Source organism: Pomacea canaliculata, linkage group LG8, assembly GCF_003073045.1.
Source record: "Pomacea canaliculata isolate SZHN2017 linkage group LG8, ASM307304v1, whole genome shotgun sequence".
Lineage (NCBI taxonomy): Eukaryota > Metazoa > Mollusca > Gastropoda > Architaenioglossa > Ampullariidae > Pomacea > Pomacea canaliculata.
In genome coordinates this window covers 15,051,221-15,066,650 of record NC_037597.1, presented here as the reverse complement: position 1 = coordinate 15,066,650, position 15,430 = coordinate 15,051,221, and the positions used below count along the sequence as shown (strand labels likewise).

General features: G+C 41.1%; 1 protein-coding gene across 1 annotated transcript in view; it reads left to right on the top strand.

The window, feature by feature from the left end:
- The window catches only part of LOC112570421, a 39,218-nt gene extending 24,193 nt beyond the window's left edge, over positions 1-15,025 (top strand). Inside the window, exons 2-3 of the mRNA XM_025248836.1 lie at positions 9,527-9,623; positions 13,728-15,025. Of these exons, the coding sequence (XP_025104621.1) occupies positions 9,527-9,617 (91 nt within the window). The 3' untranslated portion in view covers positions 9,618-9,623; positions 13,728-15,025. The remainder of the gene's footprint in view (positions 1-9,526; positions 9,624-13,727) is intronic.
- Positions 15,026-15,430: the final 405 nt, after the last annotated feature.

The following is a 15,430-nucleotide window of genomic DNA, read 5'->3' as shown; positions in this document are numbered from 1 at the left end:
ATCGTTCACTGTCATTATGGAGTTTGCCCCACACACACCTTCAACTTGTCAACTTTTTTCGTAATTTTTTGTTCAATTCACCTTTGTTTCTCCACTCGCTCTGACTGCAATATGTCATTCACGCTTCTAAGTCATCAAGACTCACTCAATGTATAGCCACACTCTTTTTTGTCTCTTTCTTTATCCTCCTTTTTTAACTTCTCTCTTTTTTATTTTCATTCTTGCTTTATTTTTGACGTAAGAGAGAGGAGTGTTTTGTTTTTTTCGAAGCTAAAATAAGTACTGTACAAGAAAACAATGCCATGTAGCTGAGACTTACTTGCGTTTTTTGTTTTGTTTTGTTTTTTGTTGTTTTTGTTTTTTTTTGTTTTTTTTTTTTTTTTTTGGCTCTTTGGATAGCAGAAACTGCCGCTGGACGAATGCAGAGATAGGAGCTGATGGTGCCTCATTCATTTTCTCTGGCTTTCACTGTTCTTTGTAGATGTACCACTTCAACCGTCTGCACCCCACACTCCACCCCTCCCACACACCTTCCATCCATCCCTCCTTCTGTAACAGATCACTCAATGTCTCGACAGCTCAATTGGTTTTTTTTAATCCATTTTCCACCATGCCTGGGTCTGACAGACAGAAAAGAGCATTTCTTACATTTTTTGCTTTAAAATAACTTTACATGTAGTACATCATCACACTCTTTGTTTGATGGGTTGTGGCGAAGAGGCCTGAGAAAGTAGGTCTTGTTAACATGCTTAATGATGGCATATTTCTACTTGGTGGATACAAGGTATAGGTTATTGATGAGTTTTTCTTCTGTTTGTTTTTTTTTTTTTTTTCTTGCTTTTGTTTTTGTCTTTTTATTGTCTTTTATGAGACCATTTTTTAGACATTTGGCAATCCTCAAAAGATGGCAGCATGAAAAGTCTTAATATTTCATTTCTTTAAAACTAGTAACATTTAACTTTTTTAGTAGTAAGACAGGATGGGGAGTTTTTGTTCATCCCTGTCCCTGATCGTTGCATCTCTCCATCAAACCAACTGTCTACTAGGATCTTTATTTCTTTCTCTGTCTGTCTTTCTCTCTCTCCTTAATTTTTATTTGTTTCATAAACGAACGGATCTTTTTTGCTACACCATTTCAAACATGGGCCAATGGGCTCAAACGAGTCCGAGCATTCCCCATTCCCCATCTCCCCAACACACACTCACAGACACACAGGACGCACCTCATACAATCTCTCCATTATATCAACATGCCGTTCTGTTTATCAGCCGTCGCCTGCCTCAGCTTTTCATTTCCAGCGAAAACGGATGTGAAGACAATTCGAGACTGTTCATCTTTTGCTTAATTAGTATTCCTTTTCCTGCATTGCGCCATTGCCGCAGTCAGGGCACAACACGATTTATTACTTTCCCTCACTCGGTGAACGCCCGAGACCCCGCCATCAGCAGCCTCCTTGCCGAAGATACCCTTCTGAGATGGTCTCTAAACATTTCTGCAGCGCAGTTCAGGTGATGGATGTACATACTTTCACTCATTACAATGTTCATTCCCCAAGTGACGTCAGAGAAGTATAAGTTTCTATCCTTCGGAAAGTAACTCCCCACCCAGTCCTAATTCTTTGTTTTTCCCCGCAAGTCAAATGCGGTATTACGCCATGTCTTGTGTCTCAGACCTTCTGATCCATTTTCTACTGTGTCGGTATTATCATTTGATGCCATTTCCGCCTTACTTCGGGTATTTGTGAGGGTTCTTTTTTTTTTTTTTTTTTTTTTTTTTTTTGAGGTGACAGCGGCTCACCGGGTGCTCATTATTCTGATGAAACGGGCCGCCCTTTTGACTAGTAATTAGCTGGGTGTGGTGCTGGTTTAATTGTGTGGGTCCTGACCGTAGAGCGGGGTAAAGAGTACAGTCGGGTAGCATGATGTGTGACAGGTCTGTGGGTACCAACCGTAAAGGGAGCGACGCTGTCGTGGGTAGAATAGGAAGAGAGAGGGAGGTAGCGGTGGACAGCTCCACTCTGTTGAGTAAATATTGTAAAAAGCAAGTCATGATTCCAGGGTTATTTTCATGGTGTTTACATTTCGCCGATAAAGCATAATTTCCTCACCTGGCATGCTAACGTGAAGGTCCCTTTACATTCTTTCGCCCACTCTTTCTCTCTCTTTCTCTTGTGTGTGTGCGTTCTGTGTTTTGTGTGTATATTTATGTGTATTGTACTTGGTTAGTGTGTATAAAAATCAAATATGATTGATTTTGTTTATTCTGAAATATTTTTACAGCAGTTTTAAGATGGTGTATAGTTACTTTCACAGATGCTCACATCCAAGAGCTATGCTCTTGAATTAATAAATCAATCTTGTAGACTTATTCCTTTCACGAATCCATCTCTTTCCTTCTTCATCTTACACATCATCTCGAAAGACATTTTAAAACATCTCTTCCGCAAATGTTTTCTGTGTTTAGTTGCTCTTTGTGCGAACTACTTGCTGATTGATCCATTGGCATGTGGGTGTCTGAAGTCAGAGACCTGTCGTCGCCCATCCTCTTCCTTCTTCTCCGATCATCGCAAGCTACTTTTGAATGCGGGCGGTTAATAACTGTCAAACATTGCTCGCCTTATCTCTTTTATCGACTCTGGAACTCGCTGCCGCTGACTCACTGCTTTCAGTCACCGGCTGGACAATGGTGACGCAATGTTTATCTACCGGGCGCCGTGATGACAATTTGTCACGTGATTCGAGCTGCAACAGGCGTGCATGTTCTTAGTGTAGAATTTTCCCCGTGTTTTTCACTCGTTAAATAGTGATAACCATCCTACAGGTTTGTGCTGTGCAACTGTTCACGTACTCCATGCCACTAACGTTGCGTAGTATCTGCAACAAAGTAGATTTCACGTTACAATTACGTCAAAGCCACGGACACGCCAGTTGCAACACCTGCCACAAAGATCGAAGTGGAGCTTGGGTAATGACACAACCAAAAGAGCATCTGTGTTGTAATCGCTGTGAAGACGTCAGATGTTATGGATTCAGCGAGGAAGTTCATACCGGAAGCGGTGCGCGGTAGATAAGGGAGCTAACATTATTAATAAAGGTCAAATTATTGTAGTCTGCTCGTCTTCCTTCTGTAGGACCACTCAATACTCCTCGCTCTTATGCTGTTTTTGGCTTGCTGCTGCTAGAATAAACATCTATGTCGACCATTTTGGCTGATGACGTCACTAGATTAAACTTGTTCGCTCTGGCATCTACGTCAGCCTTGACCTTGGAGTGAGCGCATGCGTAAAGACAGGAAAGCTTTTTCGTTTCAACCTGAACATGACATGAATCGGAAGTTGGAAACACGTGGCAGAAATAAATCAACTCGGAAATCAAGAGTAATGTCAGAATGCTGAAACAACATATTTTGTTGTTTTTGTTGTTGTTTTTTTTGTCTTTTATTGCCATAGCGACGAATTGGACATATTATTCTGTGCTATATTTGGTACACATCTTTTAGAAGAAATTTCTAGCAACCCTTGTACAAGAATATTGCTCTTCGTTGCATGATACCGCAAACACTCGAACACAAAATCGAATTCAAAAGTCTTAGGTAGATGAAGAAGCGAAAAAGCATTGAGAAATCTTTGACAGATGTCAGCACATGTCCACGTACATCAAGATGTGCATGTTATGGTGTTTGTCTTGTCTGTGCACACATGAATTGACGCGTGTACGACGTTTCTATTAAAAAAAAAGAATAAATAAAATAACGGAGCAAACGCCATGGAAGTACATTTATGTGACTTAAATTTCACGCTTCGTTTTTCGTTCATTGCCATTTGAGATTCTCTGTCTCGGTAACGTACGTTTGATATTTTATCGCCACATCATCATACCTACCAGCCAGCAGGCTTTTCTGTAGAAACAACACACAATGTCACCGTACATCAGCGATGGCACTCATGTGCTTCACAGTTGCAGGCAAGAACAACAGAAGAAGAAGCTTTATAGCTCAGTTCCTTTCGCAAACACAAAAAAAACAAAAACAAAAACAAACAAGAAAACAAAATACAAAATAAGCAGAACACAAATATCAAAATAAAGACTCAAAGAATATTATCCACAATAGGTGTAGCGCTCAAGTACACGGCTTGGAGAGAAGAAAAAAATGGAGGGGTGTATAGTCCGAGGAGAAGGAAAATGAAATTTTTAGTGATGGAAGTGTAGACAAGAGGGTCAAGACGAAGAATATCCCTTCAGAGACCGTTTGCGGGCGAAGTGGTGTTCAATGCAGTCATTGAAAGAACGATGAAGATAGTGGTAACGGTGCAACAAAGATCACCAGCCATCCATGGACGAGACAACAAGACAGCAGTCACATCGAGCTAGCATAGCGAAGGGAGATCACTCCAAATCAGAAGAAAACGAACAGGAAGAAGAAAAAAAGGAGAAAAAGAGAAAAAGAAAGAGAAGGAAGAGATAGAAGAGAAGAAAGTTAAAGAGCGAAGCAGGAAGAAATGAAGAAGAACAAGATGATGAATAAGAAAAAAGGTTCACGGAAGTGGATCACAGATAGCAGAAAAAGGGAGGTAATTTGCAAGCAAAGCAGGACCAAGCGCCAGTGCAAGGCGGGATGCGCAACACCGCCGCCATTATCTGCAGCTTGTTTTTATTCCTCCTGACGACTCGCTAATGAGTGATTTTTGGGCCACTTTTAGACCTCTAACAAGTCGGGTATTCGGGCTGTTTATTTTTTTCTGTTCAAGATAATAAGCCTTGTCTTTTTTGGCCGAATTTCTTCTGCTTGGCTTTTAACTTTCTAAGCGCCTAAATTTTAATGCCATAGTGAAGCATGGAAGAGAGAAAGAGAAAAAGAGATGAGTTCTTGTCCTCCATGGTTTTGTCTTCTCATCATGTATGGGTTGCTTGTGGACCGATGATTGGTTTATGTGTGTGTTACAGATAGAACAAGTAAAGGAGAGATAAATCTTCAACCGTGTTAAAGAAATGCATTCAAGCATGCACACAAACACACACTCTCTCTCTCTCTCACTCACACAAAGCGCTTGAGTGCACACCCGAGCACGTGAGACGAGAAAACCAGTCTGAACTTCACCAGACATACCCATGACAGGCTCAGCCTCAGCAGCAGCCCTATTACAACTAATCTACATGTCGGACACTAATGTAATGGCTAGCTGCCAGTGGTATGTCTCCCAACAGTTCACCAAGTCTGCTTCCTCACAATTATCGCGACTTACCGCACGAACTTACCACTAACCCCACCTCTCCACCCCGCGTTGTACCCGGTTCGCTCGCACGGGCGCGCGTGTGCTAACCTTCCGAGCGTACGCGCGGATACAGACAGGTGCGCAACACCTGAAGGTAAAGACCTGACAGGCGCCTCAGGTGCCAAACGAGTGTCCCCCTGCACTCACCCCCCTGCTCCCTCCCAAATGGAGCACTTCAAGATGTGCGGGCAGCACCGTGCGAACACGTCAGGCTGTTACAATCTCTGTAGCTGTCGTTGTTGCCGCTGCTGCTATTGGTGGCTATGGTGGGTGTGACGGCGGTGGTGGCTCGGCCTTCGCGTCTACAGTTGGCGCAGGTGTTGCACACGTTGTTGAGAGCAGTCGCTAACCCTGAGATGATGAGTTGTGTGGAGGGGTAGGGGTGGAGGAGGAGATAATTAGGGACGGAGTTCAGCGTCATGTGACTACTTAGGTGGGAAATTAGAACAAAGACGGTTATTGAGGTCAGTAAGACTTCGGTGAGACGGAATGAGTTACTAAGATGAATTAAAAGGTGTAGGAAACGAGATAACAGTAAGAGTAAAGAAATGTTCATCATTATCTGCCGGGTAGATATTACAAAGGGAAAAAATGAAAAATAAAAGTCTAAGAAGTCTGTACTGACACAGAAGAGAAAAGAATGAGTATCGACAAAATCAGGGTTAACCACCTCTCCCTAGAAAGACAGAAGTATATCTACAGAGAGATTTGATTCGCATCCGATTACCGGAAGAGGGTCTACACGTGATCACAGGTTGTTAAGATATTGAAGTTAGTACAACATAAATACAAATATTCTTATTAATCCTTCTGAGGAAATTTGCGTGTCTGCCGACAGTAACATTAGAATCCAACACTATCACTTCTGCGAAAAACTTTAAATATTTATGATTGTGAAACGACCACGAGTTAACTTCACCTCTCCCGTATTTTGTTTATCCAATGTTTTTTTTTTTTTTTATCTCCCCAGTTACATTCAACAAAAATGAATTTTCATCCATAAAATAAATGACAAAAATATCCTGGATGGAGGAGGGTGTGTGGTAGAGACCGAAGTTGAAGGGGTGTACAATGGGAAGTATGGAAGCGAAAAAAAAATCATGGGGATGCTACCCACGCTCAACTCCTGTCTTAGTTATTCGCCATCTCCATTCTCAGCGCCATCTTCTGTTTTATCCAGAACGAGCTGTTTTATCAGAAATTTTTCTTTTCTGTCTTTTCCCCTTGCATAGGAACATTGCCTTAATAGCCTGACTCTCTAAACTAACCTTACATAATGTGCATCCCTGCAGTAACTTATAAATTTTTTATTAAAATTAACCGTCTTTGCTCGGCAACAGATGGAAAGATTTGTTTTGAAAACTTGAAACGGTGCGGGGTGGGGTGGGGAAGAAGTAGATGGGACGGAAGTTAATTCATCAAAGGCTTGCGATATTCACTAGACTTCAAAAGACGTTAAATACTATCTCTACTTTTTAAATCAAAGGCTGGGCGTGTTTACATAGGCTGGCCACATTTTCTAGATTCTCTTAAAGATGGTTTCTTTGTTGCTCCTGCTTCAAAAAGAAAAGCGGCAATGACTATTTATATCGCGTGCTCCTTCCTGAACTGAGCCCATCCTGTAGATACGTTGATTACTGTTATGGGTGGTTAGGAGTAACTTGCCCTGCTTGAGGGACAAGAAACTGAATGATTCCTTGTACTACACAAACTCACGTGTTATGCATTTTTACATTTCCCCCGAGTTCTGGAGACCTTGCTTTATTTTTTTTCAGCTGGGTTATTTGACACGTGATAACATAATAAAGACAGACAATCGCAAAACACCAACGGCTTCTGAAAATCACAGCGGTCTCGTTTCTCATTATACCATGAACTTGTATAACTGGGCTGCTGGCAGAAGATTTTTCCAGTTAACTGCTAAAACGAGACAGTTGTGTACAAAGCTTCCGGTTTAGTCCATTCATTGTTTAGGCTCGCCGAGACTAACAGCGGAGAACTTTGCAAGAAGGCTACGTTGGTCTTGGCAGACAGACAGCAGTCCACCTATACACATCCATGATCATACTGTTATTTGAGTGTTATCCCTATATGGTTGAGACCACAGGTAAGGAGGCAGGTAGACAAACAGCGGAAAAGGACAAAAGACAGAAACTTCTAAAGCGAAAAACAATTCTTCTCTTGCAGACATGCATGTATCAAAACTTTAGTAATTAACAGAAGTTAAATACATCATTAACTGCGACAATGTCTAACCGTGTAGAGTATCTGCCTGATGATGGCGGCGCTGGGTAACTCTTGTTAATTAGTTTTAAAAAAAAAACTGCCCTATTGACTGTCCCTTATAAGAATAATGTAGGAAGTAGACATGTTTGCGTGCGTGTCAGATTGTGTGTGTACTATTCGTGCGCGGGGTTTGGTGGTGTGGGTAGTGGTGGGGTGGGGTTGTGTCCCGCACCTGATCCCAATTCATTGGTGTTACAAGCCTGGCCTGGTGCTACCAACAGACATCAGCCGGAACGGATGGGGTTCGCTTGTCAGTAATGATTTCCTCGGAAGGATGCGGGGGAAAATGAAGGTAGGTGTTTGCACAGCAGATGTATTGCATTACTTCTCCAGCTTGTTGACAAAGGCTGCTTCTGTTGCCGCTGTCACGTAAACAGAGCAAAACAAAATAAATGCGCCGTTGCGACAAGCGGTGTGATCACCTTCGCCGCCATCTTGACCACTCGGGAACAAAAACACGATTGTCTTGCTATTGAATTATTGACTTAGCAACACGGGTATCCACTGAATCCATTTTGTTTGGCTTAGACGACCAGATCACACCAACGGGCTTGCTGTCCAGTGTTTATCCTCAGTAGGTTTCGAACCTCCGGAGACCGCTTTCTCCGCAGTTTATCTAAATGGATCGGACAGGCATTCATTTTTTTGTCTCCTTGTTTATTTTGTTACCTCGTGAATGCCACAACCTCTCCTATACAGCTGTTATACAATCACTACTGTTATCTGCATCGGGAATTTTTCCAGATTATTTATATATTTGTTTCTGGCGAAAACCTTTCTGAATGAAAGAAGGGGAGGGAATGAGTCCTGACAGGCTAGACTGGCCATACCTAAAGTAGAGAAAAAACACATAAAAAGCCGACGAAACAAACGAACTTCAACTGTTCATTAGTTTTTCTGAAGTCAGACTAAATTTTGTAGGTGTATGGTGTTTTTTTAAAATCCAAAATAAAAATTATAGCCCTAATTTTGTTCTATGTTACTATGCAACAATTTTGCATCTTTATACTTTTCTTTAAACTAAACGTGAATATTTAATATATATGTGTGTATTACAGAGACGGCCTATAAATTGTGTTTTGCGTTCCAAAGAGAATGCTGGGAAAGGTGTATCAAACTGCGTTCACAAAACTACAATGTTAACACAAAATCCCACAAGGACCCTCATTCGGAAGATCCTACACCAACCAACACCTCACACATCCTTACATTTGTCTATATTCATTTTCATCTGTGCTACCTAGTTATTCTGACCAACAAATAGGGCGGTTAATGAACCATCCATTGATAACGGCTTAATTAGTTTTTTTCTCTCCTTAATTTATTGTCCTGTCTGCTCCAATCGTCCTTTTGTGCGTGCGAGTGCACGTGAGAGCGACAGATGAACAACAGCAGCCCACACGGAATAATGACTGTTTGTGGAGTGGGTGGTGGAGTTGTCTGTAATCTTCTTCTCTGTCTGCGAGCGCTTAATTGTGGGCGGGAAAACAAGAGAAGGAATTTTATAAGTGGCACTGTGACTATTAGAGCATCAGCGGTGCGATCGCCGGCAAGCTAGAGTAAAACATGGAAAGACAGAGAAAAGAATGTGGAAAAGAATAAGATTTAATTTCTATTTAAGCATTCCTAATGTAATATATAATGTCTATCAAAGAGTTCACATAGGCTGTATTGTCGGAAAAACATTGCATCATATGGTCATATATGTATTTTGCGTACGTTTCAGCCGACATCAACTATTATCATCACTCGTCGCATCCCTCATCTTAAAGAAAACTGCGACTACTGTCTCGTAGTTCTCTGTTCTCCTCCCCCAACCCCTACAACCCCACATACAGAGTTGCTTCTCTTTGTTCCCCACGAAAGGTTCATTAATGCGGGTGTAATTAGTAGATAGCAACATGATGGTCAGACATGACAACCGTTGCTATGGGACGTCTCCCACGCAAGTCTGTTTTCTGTTGCAGGTGTCCTATCGGTTACACGGGCACCAGGTGCGAGCTCATTGACCAAGAGTACTTCCTCACTCTGCTCACAGACTCCCTCATCTTCAGCTGAACTCAGGTTTGTTTCTTTCGTTTGAACTCAGATTTTATTTGTCACCTGCTGAAGGTTTTGTCACGATATAACATACTCACCATCATACTTCCTTACAGGATTATTATTGTTTATTATTGTTTATTGTTGTTATTATTATTATTAAGAATTAACTGAGGCAATGATTTGAAATTTTTAACTTTATTTTCTCTCTTGCTAGCTCAACACAGAAAAAAATATATATGTTTCATTTTATATATGATAGTCTGACAAGATTTGGAGGTTTGTCGAAACTCTGACATCTCTGTTAGGTCGATCTTCTCGCTCCACTCCTTAATGGTTTTGTTCCTCTCTCTCTCTCTGTTTATTTGTTGTTGTTGGTTTTTTCTTTTACAACTTCCGCCTCCCAAACGCTCTGGCACACTTGTCTCTCATTCCCGTTGGAAAGTATAAAAAGGACCTCATCACATTCAGCCTATTGCAAACCACAAATGGGTTCGCTCCTAACTTTGCAGACGCACCACGTGGTGGGTGGGGATGGTAGGGGAGAAAAGGGGGGCTTACAGGAGGTTATGTTGCCGGCTTTACACAGAATTATTATCGTTCAAATCAGTGCTTCTTTCTTAACGGCTTCCTGTAGTCTCCTGCCGCTTCCTGTCTCCCATGTAAAGCGAACATTAGGATGCGCATCCGTGAAAGTAACTGATGAAGCAGGCTGGAAGGTGAGATGGAGGTAAAGGAGTAAGGGTGTTAGGGGTTTGGTGGGAGGGTACCGGTGGTAAGAACAAACATCCCTCGACTGCTTCATTTGTATGACGAGCGTATTGACATCCTGAGTTCACAGCTAGGATCATCATTTCCTGTATTGTCTCATCGTAAAACAAACTGTTAACCTCCTTCCAGCAAACATCAGAGATGCGTAAGCGCACTGGAAGTTTAGAAGATTCTAGTAAACTTTGAGAGCATCTCGTTCCAGTTAGCCTTTTACTCGCCTTCTAGGGTGAATGTATATGATTCTTCTATCATTTCAGCCGTTTAACATGTTCTCTTTTTTTTTTTTTTTTTTTTTTTTTTTTTTTTTTTTTTGGGGGGGGGGCTGTCGTTTTTTCTATAATACCCATTTGTTGAATCCTCAGTCTCATTGCCCCTAAAGTGTGGGGAAATAAAATATCTTTTTACGTGAACTTTACGTGGTGTCGACATTCTGATAGCGCTTCCACTTTCCTGCCGCGTGAACGTTTACGTTTTCGCAAGAATTTCTTTGTGACTTGTTGGGCCACGAGCACTTAATTTGTTTATCTTCTGAAGCGTTTGGCAACGTTTCTGTCTACATGGCATGGCGCGATAACTCTAAACTCTGACTAAATCGATCTTTGAAGTCTACAAGGTGTATCAGATCAGAAGGACTACTCGTGTAAAAGAGATTACTGGGAGCGATTCCCCTGATAACTAGCAATCACCACCTCTCCCCAATAGTGATTTCCCTGACAATTACCAGTGATTCCTTTAACACATTACCACCAAAACTCCGCTCCCTGACAAGATTCCAGCAATTACCCCTAAAAAAGCACCATGAACTCCACGACAGTTCCAGAAACACCAACAAACGTCATATTAATTCCCACAACAAATTCCAGGTATTTCCCCAACGAATTCCCGATTTTCCCCATCATTTGATCAACCATTTTATCTACAAGTGAGCAAGCCGTTCTCCATATAAATGACTTGTTATTTTCCCTGCAAATCACCGACGATTTGTAGAACAAATTAATGGCGATTCCTCTGATCCCCTACAAATGATCCTTTGTAAATGTCAGCAAGTATCCATGCATATTACTAACCCAACATCACACAGCCCACCACGAATCTCCCAGAAATGAAAAAATACTGTTTTTAAACATTTGGGTTCGGCTATTCAACAAGACCCATTCCTTTATAAGTCTTAAATTTTAGGTATTTTGTCCAAAAGTTCCTGGTGAGAAGAAGGTGATAGACAGCACTCAAGAACTGTTATATAGGACTTAGATAATTATTTTCTTACTCCTAACATCTTCTTCCAAGGACCTGTCAAGTTTTGAAACTTTAATGTATTTACTTGGAAATAGTGCTAAAACAAACCAATAACTCTTCAGTTTATTTTTTAAGCATTCTCAACGAGTTGCAAGATGAAAAAATACTAAATACTACCTGCTATGAAGTGGTCTCCGTCACTAAAATGGAAATACATGCCCCTAGAAAAATGCTTGAAATAAACTTTAAATGTGTCTCATAAAAACGTCATATTGCCCTCGAGCAGCTGTCAAATTTTCTGGGTGTAAAAACTGCTCCAGACAACTAATGGTTACTGTTATGGCGTGAAAACCAGGCAACAGAGAGCTGAATGTTTTTTAATAAAAGTTCTCTTTCTCTCTCTTCTCTCCGCTCCCTTTCTCTCAATCTGTCATCAAAAGCAACTCATCGACGATGACAGGCTTGTAGAGGACTGTAGTGGGCGCGGCTTCAAGTTTGATGTGACAGCGAAGTCACTCTTCTGCGTCATCTAGACCAAAATAAGCGTCGCAGTGACGTCAAAGAAGCATACGTGTTGACGGCGATTTCGTCAGACTGAAGTCACACGAGGTCAAGGACTGAGAATGCGCGCGCACCAATCTCGGAGCACTGTTTTAAAAGGAAGCTTAATTGGGGATTTGTTTTCATTTTTTTTGAAACTCTTCCTAAACAGATAACTAAAAGAGCTCTCGACTATTTCGAGATAGAGACTGTGCTTAATTATTTCAAGTTCCATGGCTGTTGTTCTAGTGGTGGTGTTACTTACTGATGGGCTTTTTTTTAAATCCACCTTTCTTGCGCCTAGTCATCTGCAATGTTCATGTCACGTTTTTCTGCTGTCATGCCAAACTAGGGTACGTACTTTGCCGTCAATCTTCTTCAACTATTGACATTCCGCATCCTGTGCCACGTTTCTCGCGTTCAGTCCTCTTAACCTTCAAAAAAGCCGAGATGATATGAAATAATTCTCTGACTATAAAAGACATCCTCACAGAAATCCTCTGTAACAATGAGCTATGAATCGTGCTGTACGTTGTCTGCATAATCGTTGCCCACGGGCAAGCTCCCATGGATACGCTATATTTTCATGGGGGTTAACGGCGGGGAATCTTTTAAGAGCACGCATCTGTGCTAAGAGCTTTACGAGATGTCACGTGACTTTTCTGATGCAGGAGGGCTGCAGCTGCATTTACATGCAAAAAGTCTGAATCTTCGCACACAAGAAGCGAGATTTAGTTCTTGCATCCTCGATGTCTGCTGCCTTCTTTGAGGGAGCCTTTATTTTATTACTGCAGCCTCTCACAAATGTTAACTCTTCGCTTTTGGTTGACCGCAGTTTGGCCTCTTCTACATTAGCAAGGACGTCATGTACATTGAGGACATCACACTAGCTCCGTCTTTTGAATACGTTTTGTAACTATAATATAATGACAAATATAGATGGATAAAGAGAATCTTAGATGAATTTATGGGTGTATGCATGCATAATGATTTTCTCTGCAAACTCTATGTAATTTTAACTTTTTTGTTTAGGGAGAGGATAAGAGAAAAAATACTAAATACTAAAATATTAAATTCCATGATACTGATACGACAAAATTAGTCCTTATCTACCAGGAAATGGATCGACCGACTAAAATTATCAATGTATGATGACTTTTTGACAAAGTAGTAGACGACGTTGTTCATCATCAGCAATAATTAATTCTATAAAAAAAGTATTGTGAAAATAATCAGGGGCTAATCTTGTTTCATTCTGTGAAAATCTAGACACTTTATGATAGGACTTTGCACAGTTAGTGACACTACATGAGATTAAATAATTTGGACACTTCGTTTTAGCCGCCATCAACTAAGGTTATATCACGGCAAGGCAGCCAGCTCTGTAAACATATGTGGCAGAGTCGAGAGCTGAACCCAGGACAACCAATCTTCACCTGTCAAAGCTGAAATTTCCGGATGATCCATCTTGTAGTATTTAGTATCTTTGATGAGAGGAAGAACAGATTACAGTTGTATTAAATATATGAATTATTTTAAAATACATGGTCTCATTTTTTGTGCATTTTGTTGTTGTTGCAGATGGTCTGCTGACCCGTGAACAAAATAAAACAAACCCTTCTGCTGCCCGGAAAACTTCACGATGTCAAGTCGTTCTTCAATCAAGGACAGTTGATGACGTCAAGAATACTGCGCGTCTGCTATTTGTTTCCACTCTCTCTCTCTCTTTGTTTTGATCCTTTGACCTTCTGACCAATCGAAAAACGAGGGCAAGTTATCACCGCTGAGGATCCGCATTGGCTGACTGTTGTGAACGATGACGTGACCAGCTTCTGGGTGATGACACATGATGACATAATGAACGACGGCGCAACCCGTGCTAGAGTGTGGCTAGTTGTCTTCTCGAAAACGGAAATAAAAAAGACAAAATGGTCATGTTGCTATTTATTCTTTTGATTATACATCAATATTTTCCCCTTTCCCTTTCCTGGTAAAAATTTTTGTGTCATTTTTCATTGCTTTTAGTCGAAGACACTTCATTGTTGGGACACTTTCAGGCATTGGTCAGAGACTGGATTTGCATGTCTGCAGTTGTTATCTTAAGTTCCTTTCAGTTGTCGCCTTGTGTTGTAGTGTTTTGATCTTCTACGTTCAAGGCGGCAGAAAAAAAAAAGCCGCTGACCTGGCGTAGAAACTGTTACCTCCTTACCAGTTGCGCGCTCTTTCTCTTTTTTCCAGAAAATTCACGTTATCAAACATTATTTACTTGCAGTTGGTGTTATTTAAGCTTTCCTTCACTCTCACCACCCCCACAGCAACCCTCACCCCCACCTCCCTCAGTTCTGTGTATCAATTTCTGTCATGATCATGAGATTGTAATGTGTCTTGAAACCCTGGGATGTTGTCAAAACACGAGACAGCGTTAACAAAGCGTTAAGTTACTTTTGATGTTATTTGTCACACGCTTTATTGTTGCTGTCATTGTTCCTGTGATTGTTGCGGTTGATCTTGAAGGGTTTCAAAAAAAAGTCGCATGCTATGTGCTAAATAAACGAATGTCCACGTTCTGGCACCTACCCGATTCTAGCACCTGCATTATAACTTAAACATACTACAGGTGTGCGTGCTAAAAATAGACCAGGAGTCGTAGTTATGAATAGAGATACATTCTTACCTGGCTTTGGTTTCAAATACCTGTCAGTGAAAGCGGCCTTCTGCAGTGATAGATTGGGACCGACATTTCACCTGACTAACCTAGGTCTGTGCTTGTTTCCAGTTACAACATTCTGCAACGTTTCCGCTCCACCTGAACCCTGAGGTAATCTTACTTCTTACTTTATAATTACGGCCCTTGAAATACTACTAAAAAATAATAGCATAAAAAAATCCTTCTCACCTGACGTCGACAAAGGGTGATAACGAATCGATGAAAACTCAAAAACCTCCAGACATGTCTCGCTTACATTCTGTCTCGGTACACACAAACCTCTGCAGGGTGGATCCACCCTAAAATGTGGAAATGTTTCAGCTATCCTCAAAGAAGAGTAAGTTATGCTTAATTTCTATTCAAAAATGGGAAAAAATGTTGCCAAGTATGAATCTTGTAGTCTCTATTTAATTTCATTCATTACAGCACTGTGACCTTTCACCTTTCAAACTTATTTTGCAGGGTGTAAGTTTTCTTCTTGCTGTTTCATAATCACATTTTATTTCAACCATCCGACAGCTTTTGTGTTTGGTTGTCCAGGTTGATGAGGACAAGCAACGTTCATTTCTATCAGTTT